General features: G+C 42.3%; 1 protein-coding gene across 1 annotated transcript; it reads right to left on the bottom strand.

Annotated features, from left to right (window-relative positions):
- Positions 1 to 15: 15 nt before the first annotated feature.
- On the bottom strand, positions 16 to 16,287 carry mapk4 (mitogen-activated protein kinase 4). Its single transcript, XM_023395026.2, has 9 exons — positions 16,144 to 16,287; positions 13,015 to 14,614; positions 12,614 to 12,789; positions 7,394 to 7,538; positions 5,817 to 5,899; positions 5,533 to 5,611; positions 5,030 to 5,249; positions 4,265 to 4,430; positions 16 to 3,799 (listed from the first exon to the last, which is right to left on the bottom strand). Exons 2-9 carry the CDS (start codon positions 13,379 to 13,381, stop codon positions 2,852 to 2,854), a joined length of 2,184 nt encoding a protein of 727 aa, XP_023250794.1. The 5' UTR covers positions 13,382 to 14,614; positions 16,144 to 16,287; the 3' UTR covers positions 16 to 2,851.

The raw sequence follows: 16,287 nt of genomic DNA, 5'->3' as shown, positions 1-16,287 counted from the left end.
AATATACGGTCCAACAATAGTTTAAGTATTGTTTTATTAATTGTCCAGCAAAAACAGAAAAACTGCAAAAAGAGATACCATCAAACAATACGGAGCATTTAAAAACCTTTTCAAAATGAGAAGCTTGGGCCTTTGTGAAACATGAATACAAAATAAATAAGAGCCCAGAGGATTATGACTGTTTCACAAGGTGACACATAATGAAAACAACAAAGTTTAAGCAAGTTGAATAGTAGTGAAAGCCATGCAGAAGGGAGAGGATATGTTACATTCAGCAAGCTCGAACCATTGAGGTATACAGAGGCACATTTTCTACATTACTTCACCCACTTCAAAGAACTGGCTCAGTAACCACATGTGTTACAGTATGTTTGTGTTATACATCAATGATGTTATTGCTGGCTTAGGTTACCTGCAGAGGAAACTATAATGCAAAATTTGAACATGTACAGGTTGAAACCCTTTTGAATTAGTTGAAGTACAGCACAGCTTCTATCTATTTCCATATATAGATAAATGGCTCTGGACCAGAAAATGGACAGTTTGCACTTTTTTATTGACTTGAACACTTCTGTCAGTTAATCCAGCAATCCAACCCAGGTATGGTTAATACTTTAAAATGAGCATTGACAGTGGTGGACTTTCAGTAGTCACTGAGGAAAACCTGTATTTCTGAATGTGCTAGTGACTCTATATGTGCTTCATGTCTATTGTGAATATAAAAAACCATACCTGCCTTTGCTGTACCATCCAGTAGGTTGTACTCTTCTCACATATGGCTCGATCCTTTGGAAGTCATTGTTATACTTTGTTGTGCAAATGATGACCTGCTCACAACCTGTGTGTGTTGGCTACAGTGTTTATAAAAGGTGCAGATATTATGAAAGCCAGTCTTTTCAGAGCAATGTTATGTGTACAGCTGTTTGAAAAAAGATAATAAAACATTTATGTTTTTTTGTTTTTTTTAGCTTTATCCTTATGAGTACTGCACACAAAGGGATACTGTTCTGTGTGTAGCTTGCATGGCTTCTATGGACTCAAGTTTATATATAAGAGGGTATGAAAGACTTGTGGAGGTTGGTCTAGTCAGAATGGGTATGAGATGCTGGACTGAAAGATCACTGAACAGATAAAACATGTCTTATTTGGGGGGGGGGGGGTTGAAGCTGTCTTGGCTGTGTTTTTTTATACATCTCAGTATTGTGCCTCTGACGTTACGAATAGCTGTGCCGTTGTGTATGTACAGCTCACAGACTTAGTCTATGGGCTGTATGTGCACAAAGTATACACTTCATTGACACCAGGTGTGGTGGAAGCTAATTTCCTCTGGCTACAGAATGAGATGCACATGGATTTAACTGAATTTCTTTTTGGCACCTCAGCAGAATAACTTAAATGCCATTTCCATATGCTCAACATTAGCTTTTTAGTTTGACAAGTGAAGTGAATGTCAGATGCACTTGATTGAGAAAGTATGAGACACAAACCAACAGCCTTGAATTGATAATGACTTTTTTTGGGGTGGGGGGTCATCAGATGCCAGAATAAATAACATTCTGAGGGTCTACTGTCTACCATGCTGAATAGAAAAGTATTTCAAAATATATATGCTTTATTCATTTTCTCTTCCATATATCACTATGGTTACTGGGCAGCACTGAGAAGTTTTCAGTACAAATTATTTCCTATAAAGGCTGTAAAGGATCTACATTCCTCAAAATATAGGCTATGTTTGTTTGCATTAGAGCTTTCTGTGGTTAATTTTTAAGTGAGAAAAACGGTGACGGATATTGGGCTGTCTAGTACAGAGAGGGTAGTAAATTTTCAGTAAGTGTACAGCAGATGATGACCCTTGTTTGGTGCATCAGGCAGACAGGATATGAAACTATTTATGATAGGAACTAGAGCGAAGTTTACTGAATAATCATAAATTAGCATTCCACATTTAAACAAAATACAACTCACTCCAAATTAACATAAAATTGTGCTCTAGCATTCAACTAAGAAAACAAGAATATTTTAGACACTAGAATATCAAGACAACAGTCTTGAGAAATATACTATAGAATTAAATATAACAGTTTATACAAGTTTACAAGGCATTTACCAGTGACAGCTCTTTATGTCACCATGGGAGAGTTAAAACAGCAACAAATAAATTCCTTATGGTTTACCATGTAGCATAATTTGACTGATTATTTTTCAGTTTATACATTCAGAGAAACTTGGAAGAAGCATTTCCCCTGTCACACTCATTATTTGGTGAACATCACCTTTGGAAGACAGTCTGACATTTCAAGAAATGACTGAATGACTGACACGCAGCAGAAAACAAACTAACTCAAAAACAAACCAAGTGATCCCACTCCAGTAGGTTGCTGTTATCAGTATCCTGGACTAACTCTTTTTTAACAGACTGACAATTCCAATCGCAACTGTTTGCGTCACAGAATAAGTTGCTATCAAGTCAAAGTTTGACCCATCTTTAACTTGACAAAAGATAGCAAATCACAAATACCATAATCTTTAATTAGCTGATTATTTGTAAATATTCTCACGTAGAACAAATCCTTGATATTTGCAGTGCTAAGCATGGTTATTTATATTTAACCCAGATGCTCTCTGACCTCTTCTTACCTGAGAGGGTAGAAGCTGCAGGATTGCTTAAGTGGCTGGTTTTAGTCACCGCGTGTGGCATGTACCAAAAGACAACAGCTGCTAACACCAACGTCTAATGTTTAAGCAGCATATTCAGCCATGGACACCCCTTTATGTAAAGCACTATGAGCATTTGGAAGTGCTACCGATATTGATGCTATAATGTTGTGGGCCCCGAAGCTGAAAGTCAACATCAAGAGTTAGGTGTCTGTGGTGGTGGGGTCCTGTGCTCTGGAAGCCGGGGCACCTTTCGGTTAATGTTTGGCTGTTTGCTTTCTTCCCTCCACCCTCCCTCTTTTCCTCTCTTCCCGTCTGCTTTGTCTTTATTCTGCCTGCACAGTTTCAGTGCTCGGGATATGAACACATCCAGGTCGAAAAGCCGGTCTTTTTGCTTGACAGGAAGTGACTCCAAGGAGTCATCATTTACTGGCTGAGAAATGGAGGAAGTAGAGGAAAGGGGCTGAGATTCTGGGGGATTAAAAAGTGGCGAGGTGGGGGGAGAAACTGCTCGAGGTGAATGAGGAGGAAGTGGAGAGGTGGGAGATGAGGGGAGAAGTGAGGGAAGGGAATTAGAGGAAGATGTAACAGGTGGAAGTGGGCTGAGTCTGTATTCATCATATTCAGCTGATGGTTGCTGCACAACTTCTGTGTAGTGGAAGACTGGGGCTGGGAGGTCAGTCGGGGAGAGAGGAAGAGGAGGAGAGGAGGTGTAGCAGGAGGGTGAACGTGGCTCTAAAGAGGGACTGGGACTGGGTGAGTGCAGACGAGACTGGGTGCTCTTAACCCAGCGAGAGATCTCCTGGAATAAATCCCCTGTCTCCTCCTCTTCTGCTTCCTCCACTTTCATCTCTCCCAGGTCCTCCACACTGCTTCCAATAGGCTCAGCAGGCACAGGAAGGATGTTAGTGTTACGCTTCCAATGAGACAGATCCAGGATTAGCTTAGGCTCTGAGTAGTGTTGAGGCTTGCCCTCCCTCCAGGCAATTTTATCCAGATATGAAGGAGAGCCCACTTTGTAGTCACAGGAGCGGCCACAATCCAGGTCCCCATATCCCAAACCACAGACTCGTTCCAGAGACGAGTGAGAGTTTTCCAGGAAGCGCTCAGCTGAGCTGCTGTGGGAATATTTGCGTGGGTCGACCTATATAAGACAGGCGGGATGGGGGCAGCAGTTGGTTAGGAAGATGGGGAGATTGATAAATGGGGAAGAAAGCAAAGTGAAGGATTAATTCTAGTTGTGTGTTCAACTATTTTGACTCATTCTAGTTTGTTACTAAATATCCTATGTGTGATTAATTGTGACAGCAATAAGATTTGACCACCTAAACCTCAAGACACTATAAATAAAAGAGTGATGGCAACACTACACAATGGCAAGTGCATTTATAGTGTTTACCACCAGACTGGATGTCGCAACCACAAACAATTTCCTGTATGGCGAAATTTTCATTTTGCCAAATAGCAGGTGGTGAAACAAATAAAACACTCATGGGTCAGTAATTAGCTTCATTACGACTCTCTGTGCATTTCAATAAAATAATATAATAGTTACACCCAAGTACAAATCAGTCAGTATGGGGGAAAATGACAGAAAAATAAGAAAAACCTGAGCCTCCTCTAACAGTGAAGTGGAACTGGCTCGGGGGTCTCTCTGCACATCCTCTTCCTCTGTCGTGTCTCCGAGGTCAGACGTAATGCGACCATGGGGCATGCAGCGGCACATCCCGCCTGACTGCTGCCAGCACACGTCTGTTGATAAACTGTTCTCATACCTGCAGAGAGGAAGTAATGAAGGATTTCTATTAACTTCACTTTGCAGCATATTGAGTCGGATGTGCTTATTTATAGTAAGTAAACTGGTAGTTTCTCGTTATGCTTTGCCAGAATTTTTGTTCCAACACTTTGACTTGGACCATTTTTTTCAGTGCAAAAACTAGGATTAAAATTAAAATCTAAGTCAGACCTGTGGTTGGTGGATTAAATGAAATGCAGTAAAGTGTTCGAAAATATTCTAGAAGCTCAGTGAGTTTCCTTAAAAAGCTCCTGAGCAGTCAAACCTCAGTGTTAGATAGGAGCTTAAATTAATTTTGTTAGTCAGAAGTATGTTAGTATATGCTAAAGTATTCTAAATCCATTTGTGAAACACAGGTTAGCAGGTCTACAACCAAAGAAATTACGTTTTGGATACAAGTGGTTTCTGGTTCCTCTGATGAGGAATCAACAACTTAGAACAGACTTTTTGACCGTTGATAATGTGGAACAGAGGTCTATTAATTAGACAAACTCCAGTAGCAATGGCAAATTGACACAATATAAAATTCAGACAAAATCATCCTTCCCCACCAGTGTCTACAAAGGTAAATCTACACACCTGTCCCAGTGGATGCTGGAGGCCTGACTGTTGCTGTTGCTGAGGCTCTGCTCGGTGATGAGGCTGTCCTCCAGTTCGTCCTCGATGTGGAAGGGATGCAAGGAGGTGGGTTCATCTGCTGGACAGGAGTATTGCTGGAGGAAGGGGTGGGTCAGCGCTGCTTCAGCTGTCAGCCGATCCATGGGGTTAAAGGTCAAGATACGCTCAAGGAAGTCCACAGCTGAAAGTAGAGGAAGAGGGAATGAGTGAGGGAGAAAGAGGAGGAGGAATAAAATGTAGTGACCATGTAGTGTGTTCTCCTTAAAATTATTGTGTCTCAGGGCTAAATTATAGGTGTTAGACCTCTGAACTTCTCCTCCCTACTATCCAACCTTCACAGCCCTGAGAAACTGCTGTTTTCTGTATATTTCTTCCTCCTCAAATCTTCTATTACTCTTGTTTGTCCCCAGTCTCACACTGCTTGACCTTTATCTTCTTCCCACCACTTAGTTCTCTCTGCTCACCCTGAGAATCCACTTCAGGCAACAAGACAGAGAAGGGTTTCTTGACTCTCCATCCACGACTGATATATGAAGGCATCACCTGGGAAAGGATGACAGTGGAGTTAAGACGTGTGCATAATTCTGTTGTGTTTTTTTTTTTTTGTACATTTCTTTGGAGTATTCAAGGCGCCCTTCTGGATGAATCCCTATTATAAAGAAAATTCTAGTTGAAAGCAACATTCCTGTTCCATATTTAAACTATCAGCTTGCAGACATATGACTTGCAGCAGCGACTGAGGCGTCACCTGTAGCAGGTCCTGCCTGTCCTCCTCTCTCAGCACCGGCACTGAGTCGAGAATCAGCTGCATCTGCTCCAACTCATGAGCTCCTGCAAAGGGGACCGGCCAATCAGAGACAAGCAGAGACGAGACAAAGGATCAGTTACATAAGCAGAAAAAAAAGGTGGCCAATTAGAGTGAAACAGGAATTACAGGAGGTATGAGAGCGAAAGAAATGGTGAGGTAAGAAGCGTCAATGCAGATAAGATGATAAAAGGGAAGGTTGAAATTTCAGGCATGTTGTTTTTCTGGTCACACCCACATTATGATTCCACAACAGTTAACAGTATTGTGTGCACCAGGGAATTTTGTGTCCACAGTACAACCTGTTGGAAAGCACTTCTTTGGATGTTGGGTAAAAATGCCACATCCTTCTAATATCTTTCTAATATTGCCAGACATTTACCCCACCATGGCCCAGTCCTAAAGTTAAAGCTCTATTAGCTTTGGCATCGACCTGAGTTTGTTGGGGGTCGTACACAACCAGGAAGGAGTCAGATGCGATCAAGCTCAACCCTGGGAAAAGTCCCCAAAGTACGCTCTCTCCTTGACAACTGATGGAGACAAACTAATGTGAGGTCACATACTGTGGTGTAAACTGAAGTGCAACATGCTTGAAGTTTTCAGCCCACAAAGAGCAGTGTAGCAATATTTTTCCACCCATGTCATACAATGACTATTTGCCCTTTAACTGATGGACACCAGCAGGTGGTGCTATATCAGCACATTGACCACTAAGAAATAAGCCAGCAGTTGTAGTGTATTTGGATGAGAGTGCACTGCTTCCTCTCTGGTAAACAAAAACATATTGTGCTGTGTAAACTGTGGTGGTTAAGTGAAATGAAAGGCAAACATGTTTAACTCTTGATGTGTGAAAATCTAGCAGAGGAACACCAAGGAACAGATGAAGCTCTTGAGTTTGTGGCACCATCTCCCCTGTGGCATGGAAGGCTGGTGGAGGTCAAATCAGCCTGTCATGAGGAACTACATCTGCTTCAGACAGTGAGAATTTCACTATCATCATTGTTATTCTGGTCAGGCAAAGAAGTAGCCTGAAGAAAAGGAATAAAGCGTCTTTGGTGGAGGACACTGGAAAGAAAATCTCTCCTTAGCTCTCACTTTTCTACTATGATACAGCCTTTAAAGATCTTTTTTGATCCTGCTAGAAGGAACTTTTAAAAAGCTAGTCAAAGAAGCCTGATTTCAATGTTCTATCTTGTTTCGGCTACATCTTAATGTTGCTAAGATGTACATGCAAGAGTACTAAGTTCATCCTCAAAAACTTAGCATGTCTATCTTTATTTTCATACAACACTAAAGGCTGTGAAAACGAAATTTCATTATTAATTTTTTATGTTATTTTTTACATGCACTCTCCTTTGTGGGAGTCAAAACACAGTCAGACAGTCAGTTCAGTAATAATATATTTCTGCTGAATACTAATGATATGATTATATTTTATGATATCATCAAATTAAAAGTAGGCAATATCATAATGTTTCTGTAGGACGTCAAGGTCATGGTGAACAAACCAGCAGAGGTACCTGCAAACAGCATGCGTCCAGTGAGCATCTCAACCAGTATGCAGCCTGCGGCCCACATGTCAATGGCCTTGGTGTAGTTGTTGGGCGACAGGAGCAGACGGGGGGAACAATACCACTTAGTTACGAGACCCTCGGACAGATAGCCCTGGAGGAGGAGGCGAAGAGATGAATGAGAGAAAAATGGGAGAGAGAGAAAGTGGTAAGTTAAAGCAACAGAATATATACTGTGGTTATCTTAGTGATGAGCGTGCAACAGATTGGCTTGTTAGCTGTTACCATACAACTGCATGCACTTGCATGTGTATGAGGTGTTCAAAATTCCCATCCCAGTCCAGCAGGCAACGTGCTGCCAGCCATTTTTGCTGGAGTGGAAGCATTGTGAAGTCGATAATGTCAGCTACAAAAAGCAAGCTTGAGTTCACATGGGATATTTTGACTGACACCCACAAAGACTTCATCATGTTATGTCAGCTGTATGATGGAAACTGGCTTCAGGACACACTCTCCAGCAGAAAATATTCCCCTGAATCTCTACCTGCAGTTACTGAGTCTCACCTTTTTTTAAGCTTCCGCTGTACAACAATACACGTCTTCTGGTCCAACAAGGCTCCCTTCTGCCTTTTACTTTTGTAAACGTTCACCTTGTGAATAACACAGATGATGCCGTGCATGGAGATGAGCCACAGGCAAGCATATTCATACACAAACCAGATTTTTTTATAATGAGATGCTTTTGCCTGTTGCTATCATTAACACTCTCATTGCCTATTACATATCACTCCACCTTACTACATGATAACCTTGTATCTCTCCTGATCTCACTTACTGCCCTAGGCTTAAACAGCAGTCATAATAGACTTCATAACAAAATATGGTTATAATTCATTCACTTTTCATTATTGGCATACTATTTTCGTTTACTTTTTGTGTTGGAAATGAGGCAGGGGTTCCTTGTTGGAGTGTTGAATCTGCCTCTAAGCCCCATCTCCTACCCCTCCCTCATGCTTTTCTCCCCTTCTATTCTCCCATCATCCCTCTCCTAAAGTCCATAGTTTTCTTTTCCCATCTCACCATTGGCTCTGTCCGGCCCGTCCTGCAGAACAGTTCTATTTAGGCTTATGCTATATAGACAGGACTGGATTTAACCTGGCCCAGATGAGTTTTCATACTCAAGATGGATGACAGAAATTACTCTGTGAGCTAGTTAGATTAAAATGATCTTGAGGCACCTGTAACACCAACATAGCATTACACTACATAGGCCCTCTGTTTTAGGTCTGACCCAAAATAGGTTCATATTTTACTTGAGAGCTGAAAAGAGAGTTACCTCTTCATCTTCGAAGATGGTAAATAAAAAGATAGTGAACTGTATTTCAATCAGCAGGTTTAAGGCATGACTCAGGGGCTTTATGCATTGTGGGCCACACACGCCAATGTTCCCAGTTATACATCACTTCCCCTACATAGAAGTCAGCCTGGCCAAAATGTTTTTTACATGTCAAAATGACTGGGCCAGCTTTTTTTTAGGAGTTACATCACTCCTAGAATACAATGTGTTGAACAAGTTGCCCAGATCCACAGCACTATTGACTAGCTGTGAATAAAAAGCAATGAATTGAGAACACTTTGTCAGCTCTACAGCCTTATTGTTTCTCTTCTCTCTACTCTTTTTTCACCTATGCTCCTCTTGTGCCACCTCTGCTTTCCTCTCCTCTTCACCCCTTCATCACGTGTCCTTTACCTCATTCTTTTATGCTCTGTACTCCCTCCCTCTCCAGGCCCACTCTGCCTCCGCTGCACCTTCCCCTTCATGCCCTCCCTCTGTGTGCCAGGAGATGACGGAGCAGAAACTGATGCTGAGTGCTCATTGATGGTCTGACAAACATACAATCACCTTGTCTTCTACGTCTGTCTGTCTGTCTGTCTGTCTAGCTCCTCCTTCCTGATCATCTGTGCTCTCCTTTCTACTTCCTGACAAGCCTATGACAGTGACTTTTGAGGAGGGGCATGTTTCATATCAACATTTTCAGGTTGTTATTGTTATTTGATGATAAAAGTTCATCATAGAACATCTTTGGAAACTGTTTTGAACAGAAAAAGAAACATATTTAGGTCTTGCACAGATGTGGTCTTAGATTTCATTTTTGTAGCTATATTTACACTACACACTGTGCAGACTTTTGTGTCACAGCTGCTCACCAATATAAAAGGTTTGTTGGATGCCTTCATTCCTCTCTGACTTCCTCTTCCTTCCTCTCGACTTTCTTCCCCGTCACCACTTCCTACTCTCCTCTCCATCCGTTTACCTTAATCTAAACTCCTCACCTTGGTGCTTCTCTTTCCGCTACCCTTCCTCTTTTCTTCACACTCTTTCTCTCTCACACGCTCTTTCTCTCCCTCTCCTTTTGCCACCCCTGCTTACCTCACCTTCATTCTCACATGTTTCATCCCTCCTTCATTCCACTCAGTTAATTTTCACCTGTCAATCCTCACTGTATCTTTCTGTTTGTCCCCCTCACCTCATTTCCTTACATCCCTTCTTTTCGCTTACTTTTTCCTCTCCTTATTCACCTTTCCTCCCCCTCTGTCTCTCCGTCCTTCATCCAGGTCATGAATAATTTCTGGGCGGATCCAGCACTGCATCAGCAGGTGACATTCACACATGCACACTCACAACAGAAACACTAAGTTCCTACTGGTGTAGACTCTAAACAACATCACAAATGTTTTCTCTGCCTCTGTTTTCCTCCTCTCTCCTCTCAACCTCTCTGTCATCTCCTTTCACCTGAGTAAATGTTTGTCTGGGTTGTCAGAAGCACACTTCTAGACAGCTCGTACAACAGCCTCATCTCAATTCACTGCAGAGTCACAGTGTGCTCACAAAACTGCTGTGATAATACACCTCCCGTGTAAGATACTGCAGAAGCTCTAATTAAAGATTTAAGGCAAAACAAGACTTTTTTGAAGCAATTATAGCTAATTGAAAAGAGGGCAGATCATTCAGTGGTGAGAACTAGAAATCTATACCGGCCAATTTTACCGTCAAGTATGACACAATATAAAACCTGAAGGTCGACTGTGATGAAAGAACTCTGTTTGATTGCAGCATAAATGAGCCACCAGTCTTGTTTTATAGCCCAATAAAAAAGTTAATACTATTTATGAATCTCCATCACAGCTGAAGTCTGAACTGCTGTCATCCATTACTACAGAAGGTTTGAAAAAGCAGCGCGTTGCCTCTGCATAATTAAATAAAAGAGAAGATGCTTTCACATTCACTGCAGGCATCTGCTTTGGTGTCAACACTGCATCACAAATAGCCCAGCATCATCTTACACACACATCATCATACACACTAGCGCACACACATAAATCTGGTAATGCAATTTTATGCTAATGAACAGTGACAAACTGATGTTCTGCTGCGAACAGACACATCCGATGGGACAGACTCCCAACTAACTCCCAGTAAACAAATCAGAGTAATTCTATCCATCCATCTATCTATCTATCTATCTATCTATCTATCTATCTATCTATCTATCTATCTATCTATCTATCTATCTATCTATCTATCTATCTGTCTATCTATCTGTCTAGGGTTTCTGCCATCTTGCATGCCCAAACTACCTTAATTTCTCCCATTTTTTGATCTTTTTATTTGTCCCACTTTCCTTGTTTTTCCTCTTTGCACTTTTGCTCACCCTCCCTCTTTTTCTCCCTTTCTACTCTTCACCTTTCTTTCCATCACCCTTTTATGACTCAGTATTTCTCACCCTTGCTCCTCATCTGTTTTTTTTTGCCTCCTCCTCCTCCCGTCATTCCCTCCACCCTTCTTCTCCCCTCCAAATGCACCCCCTGTGTCTGCACCCAGCTGGTCTCCAGTCCCGTGTTCTGGGCTGACAAAGCTCGCCTTTCACAAGAGTTCCTCTCCACATGCACAGACCCACAAACATACAAACACACACACACACACACACACACACACACACACACACACACACAACCCTGCTAGTGTAACAGTATTTCTGTGGGATCTTCATGCATAATAAATCAGCACAATGGAGCAGTAAACTGTCACATTAATCTCTCAGAAGCCCTCACCTACAATGGACAGGCTAATTACAGGGTTTGATTAGCACAAAACTTGATACCAGGTTTGGGCAGAAGATGTTACAGTAATAGCAGGGTTTGAGCTGGAGAGGCCTATTGTAAAAGACACAGGTCGGCAACATCAGACATGGGGGTGTGTAATCGGAGAAACCAATCATAGAAAAAAAGACAGCTTGGCTGTACTACAATCGCAACATGTAGACTCTGTCTAAGAAGTGTAGCAATGACACACTTTTTTCAAAGTTTGAGATATTGAAATTTTGGCTGCATTTAGCCAGCCAGTATACTTTTCAAAAGATGAATCAGACCAGTGATGTCAAAGATGTCACCTGAGATTAGACACTGAAAGAACAGCAGACTGACAGATCAATTATTCTGTATTTCAATTGTGAGGCAGACAAAAACATGTGCCAAAGCTCGCTGATTCTCTATAGGAGGATTCTTTTGCAACAGTATCCCATCCTGTAATGTATCCTTTGCTACACAAGGACAAGGGTTAGTGCACTGCTGTCGGATAACCACACCGGGCCAGGGTTTAAGAGTTGCAATCTTTTCACAGAGATGATGTTTAATACAACAACAATCCTAAAATTCTTCCATTTCCAGCAGAACAACCCACACTGTGTCAGAGCAATGAGGAGAGTGAAACATCCTCCTAACTTTATCAGCTTCACTGACTAAATTTTTATAGTATGATTACTTTTTGTAAAACAAGTACCTTTATGCTGGCTTGTCTTCTGAAGACTATGGATTTATAAAATTAAGATAAAATTTGTGAAGAGAGCATGAACCAAAAGAGAATAACACAGGAATAACACACATCACAGGAATTTATTGGCCCCTAGTCAAAATTGTTAAAGTTGGCACCATTGTCTACATTTGCATGCCCCAATAAAGATGAGCAAGAGTAATTAGGTTATGGCCATAAAAGTTTGTACATGTGTAGTTGATTACTCTAAAACTCCAGCTTATATGTCTTTTTCTCATGTTTTTCTCATAAGTGAGCACTTTAAAAAGTAAGACGTCCAACTACCACTGTACAGCCAAGCCAGCCATTCATAATTTCCAAACCTGAGGGGGCTGGTTCTTTGTGCCCCTCACTGTTACCTTATGAGAATAGTGAGGGTCGACTATCCTGGCCAACCCAAAGTCTCCGATCTTGAGCAGCAGTTGGTCCATGTTGATGAATATGTTGGCAGGCTTTAGGTCTCTGTGCAGGACGTTAGCTGAGTGGATGAACTTTAGTCCCCTCAGCAGCTGGTAGAACAGCAGAGTAGCGTGACCTGTTCAAGTGCAAAAAATTGAATAAAATATACAAATGTGTCATTTTTGAATGTGGTATTTTTGCCACAGTCTTTGCTAACAAGGTCTTAAAAGGATTTCTTTTAAATCCAATAAAACACTGTGTAAACATGGCCAGGAGTGACGTAACAAGAAAGACCAGTAGAAAAAACATTTGCAATTTACTTAAGTAGAATTTACTCTTTCCCCCCTTTAAGCCCCCATACCTGTGGGTAGAGGTCCTTGTTCCAGCAGCCGAGCCATATCCGTCTCCATGCACTCCTGCACAATGTACAGGGCACTGAGCTGGGCTGGGTCTCGGGGCAGCGGCCGTCCGTATGGCGCCAAAACCTCATGAACCTGGACCACATTTTCATGGTGCAGCCGATGGGTGATTTTGACCTCCCGCAGGGCATGTTTCACTGTCACCGCGTCACGCATCACCAGCTTTTTAATTGCCACGCGCTGTCCATTGCGCTGGTCCACAGCTGAGAGCACTAGGCCGGTGACACCTGTGCCGAGAGGTCGAAGGTCAATAAAGTGGCCACTGAGGTCGAAGCCATGGAGGAAGAGGGGAGTTTCCTGTCTGGCCATGATAGCTCAGTTTAGAGGTATAAGACACAGATGATAGATAGATTTCAGGCGGTTCAGTGCACTTGATGGATCCCAACAGTTTCTAAATTAAAACTTCTTTGTTATCGTCTGAGGTGCACAACGCCACATCTTGCTGGTGAGTCCAGAACCTTAACTAGACATCTGATTTTTCTTTGGGTAGCGGGTGCATGTAGATGTCTGTTTTGTCTGGTGGAAGATGGTGGCAGTTTTAGGGGCCTAGTAAAGTGTAGGACTATCTTACAACATTACAATCATTTTGTTCAGGCCTAAGAAGAGGTTTCTTTGTGCATCACTTCACCTCCTCTATTAGTCCTGTGTGTGTAGATTCTTATTAAATCACCCTTTTAGTGAACCATCCGTTGTTAATGTTCACATGTTGACTTATCTTAGAGGAGTTTAGGACAAGGGGTGTCTGAGCAATAAAACTGAACCTCAGAAAGGATCAAAATATATGAAACCAAGCGGAAAGAAAGCTAACATTTGTTTTAGTCAGTGATTGTGCAGCCACGGGTTTAAACATGTGTTGGTAAAGCAGCTACAGTGCATGTTCAAATCTGAAAAAAACAATCCGTCAACGTTTTCCTCCTGACACTTGATGATGATGTCTTTTACTGCTCCACAGATGTCATCTGATGCTGCAGGGATGCACATCTAATCTCTCACTGTATCTTCTCCACGCACAGATAGTCAGAATATCAGTGAGTCTTATTAATACTACCCAGGGCAGGGGTATCCATAGAAACAGCCCTCTGTGCGACTGATCCTGCTCTTACATGTGTAGATGCATCATGGGACAGCAACAGGCGGACGGTCGGCTCTGCACTCTTCTCTCTTTCTGTCTGTAATCCTCATCGGCCAGTCAAAGCCTTCGATACTGATGCAGGAGGAGGGAGGCGGGGGCATGTGTTTTAAATTCAATGAGACTCAGTTGGCTCCTCCTCCTCTTCCATGATACCACGGTGTCTCAGTCAGCCAGCCTGCCACACGAGTTCATTCAGAGTGAGCTCCACAGTGGCACAGCGGTCAAATCCTGGAACTGTGCTATCCTCTGTGTGTGCATGCGCGTACAATACATGTGCATGCGTATAATCCCTCAGTAATCTGCTTCCCGTTGCCTTATTATGAATGTAAGGATTTAAGCATCAGGCTGTGGTCAGTGTGGAAAGATATTGCTATTAGCTGCGTCGCTCAACACATCTGTTGCTGCTGCTCCTGGGGAGGAAGAGAGAGGAAACAGGATGAACAGAGAACAGACAGACAAGGAAGATAAAGATGAAAGTTACACAGCAACAGCGCCTGTATGTGTGTGTGTGTGTGTGTGTGTGTGTGTGTGTGTGTGTGTGTGTGTGTGTGTCAACAGTGTCTGTGTCGTAGGAGAGTTACCATTACATAACACTGAATGGCAGTGTAACCTAATCTACACCAGCAACTTAATGTGCTTAGAGAGGATCATCACATCGATTCAATGGATATCAGCTCTATGAAGCTGCTGATGTTTCAGAGCAGAGACAGTGGGAATGAATGGAACAGATTAACATGGTGGCTTTTTTTGTCAATGGAAAGTCCACTTTGTATTCTTTCATTTGTTTCTTGTTGCATTTTCTGATAGCGCTTATTTCTTATTTCAACCCCTGGGAAGGTCATATAATGGTATGAAACCAAAGCATTGACTTTCTCACACCCTTAGATCCCTGCAGTAAGAACTCAAACAATCCATCAATCCATAAAACAAATCTCTTTGCTGTCAAAGGCCTGAGGGCAGAGTTGAGTATTTGCTCTCTCTCGCTCTCTCTCTCTTTCAGTCTTTCTTTCTAGAAATGGGGGCGAAGCAATTGCTCTTCAACTGTTCTTTAACAGCCTTCGAAACACTTCTAAACAGACTCATGTTCGCCTCAGTCAGGCTGACTGTCAGAGGCTGTGAGAGTGTAAGGTGAGAACAGAGAGACAGAGAGAGAGGGAGGGGGAGCATTGACAGTGGTGCTGGGTGGGAGGTGCAGCACTGGGCTAACTTTATAAATAATGCATAACCACTGGAGATGGCACTTGGTGTTCTCTCTGAGCATTTATTCTCCATATTTCTTCAGGTTATGCAGCAAGAATAGATTTTATAAATAAAAATCGTGAACAGTTTCTCGATCCAGTGCAATAAAATACCTTCATTTGTTTTACTAAAGAATTAGAAATATCTACTTTTGGTTTTAAATACTCTTTAATTTGGGTTGTGGAGAGACAATGAAACTACCCTCTACACTCTGAGCCAGTATGATGTTAATGAATTGGTAGGTGACGGCAGATGGGAGCAAACAACGGTACACCCTGTTGTACACTGGCTTTGTGCAGCTGCCTCTGTGTCCCTGACTGTTTTTTTTTTTCTCTTTTTTGTTTTTTAACACAGTGTGCTTCCCAGCAAGCGTTAGGCGGCTGCACTTCAGATGGGAAACGCTGCATCCTCTCTGCACACTGGCTTCGTGCAGCTTGCCTTTGTGTGTCTACATACACTCCAGTAACGCCCCTCTGACAGAACAAAAACACTGAGATTTAAGTGCTTCTAATAAAGCATGAAGCCCCGTTTCCAAAAAGGAAAAAGTGTGCCAACGACAAAACGGGCCCGTTCTCCCTCTCCCCACTCAAGCCCAGCTTCACTTTATCTTATCTATGTCAGCACCTGCTCCGTGTGCAATAACAAGAGGAAGAAGAGAGAAATACACGCAAAGATAACAACAGCAACCATCACTACTCACCGGAGTATTACGCAGCCGCAGCCTGCTGCCGTCCAGAAACAAAGATCCCAGGAAAAGATGTGAGAGATACGGGTCCTTGGAAGCAAAGAAAGTGAAACACGTCCGCATCTCTGTCTGTGTGTGTGTGATTCAGATGATACAGGA

This window comes from Seriola lalandi, unplaced genomic scaffold (assembly GCF_002814215.2).
Source record: "Seriola lalandi dorsalis isolate HSWRI2012SDOR001 ecotype SW California unplaced genomic scaffold, Sedor1 jcf7180002054955, whole genome shotgun sequence".
NCBI classification, from domain to species: domain Eukaryota; kingdom Metazoa; phylum Chordata; class Actinopteri; order Carangiformes; family Carangidae; genus Seriola; species Seriola lalandi.
This window is presented reverse-complemented; position numbering and strand designations above follow the sequence as displayed.

What these genes read in the sequence shown, in the direction of transcription:
- mapk4 (XM_023395026.2), bottom strand. Translation starts at nt 13,381, where the DNA reads ATGGCCAGACAGGAAACTCCCCTCTTCCTCCATGGCTTCGACCTCAGT. An exon ending in GCCTGAAGTGGATTCTCAGG is followed by an intron (nt 5,250 to 5,532) that starts GTGAGCAGAGAG and finishes CTCTACTTTCAG; the next exon opens with CTGTGGACTTCCTTGAGCGT. An exon ending in TCCAGCATCCACTGGGACAG is followed by an intron (nt 4,431 to 5,029) that starts GTGTGTAGATTT and finishes TCCTCTCTGCAG; the next exon opens with GTATGAGAACAGTTTATCAA.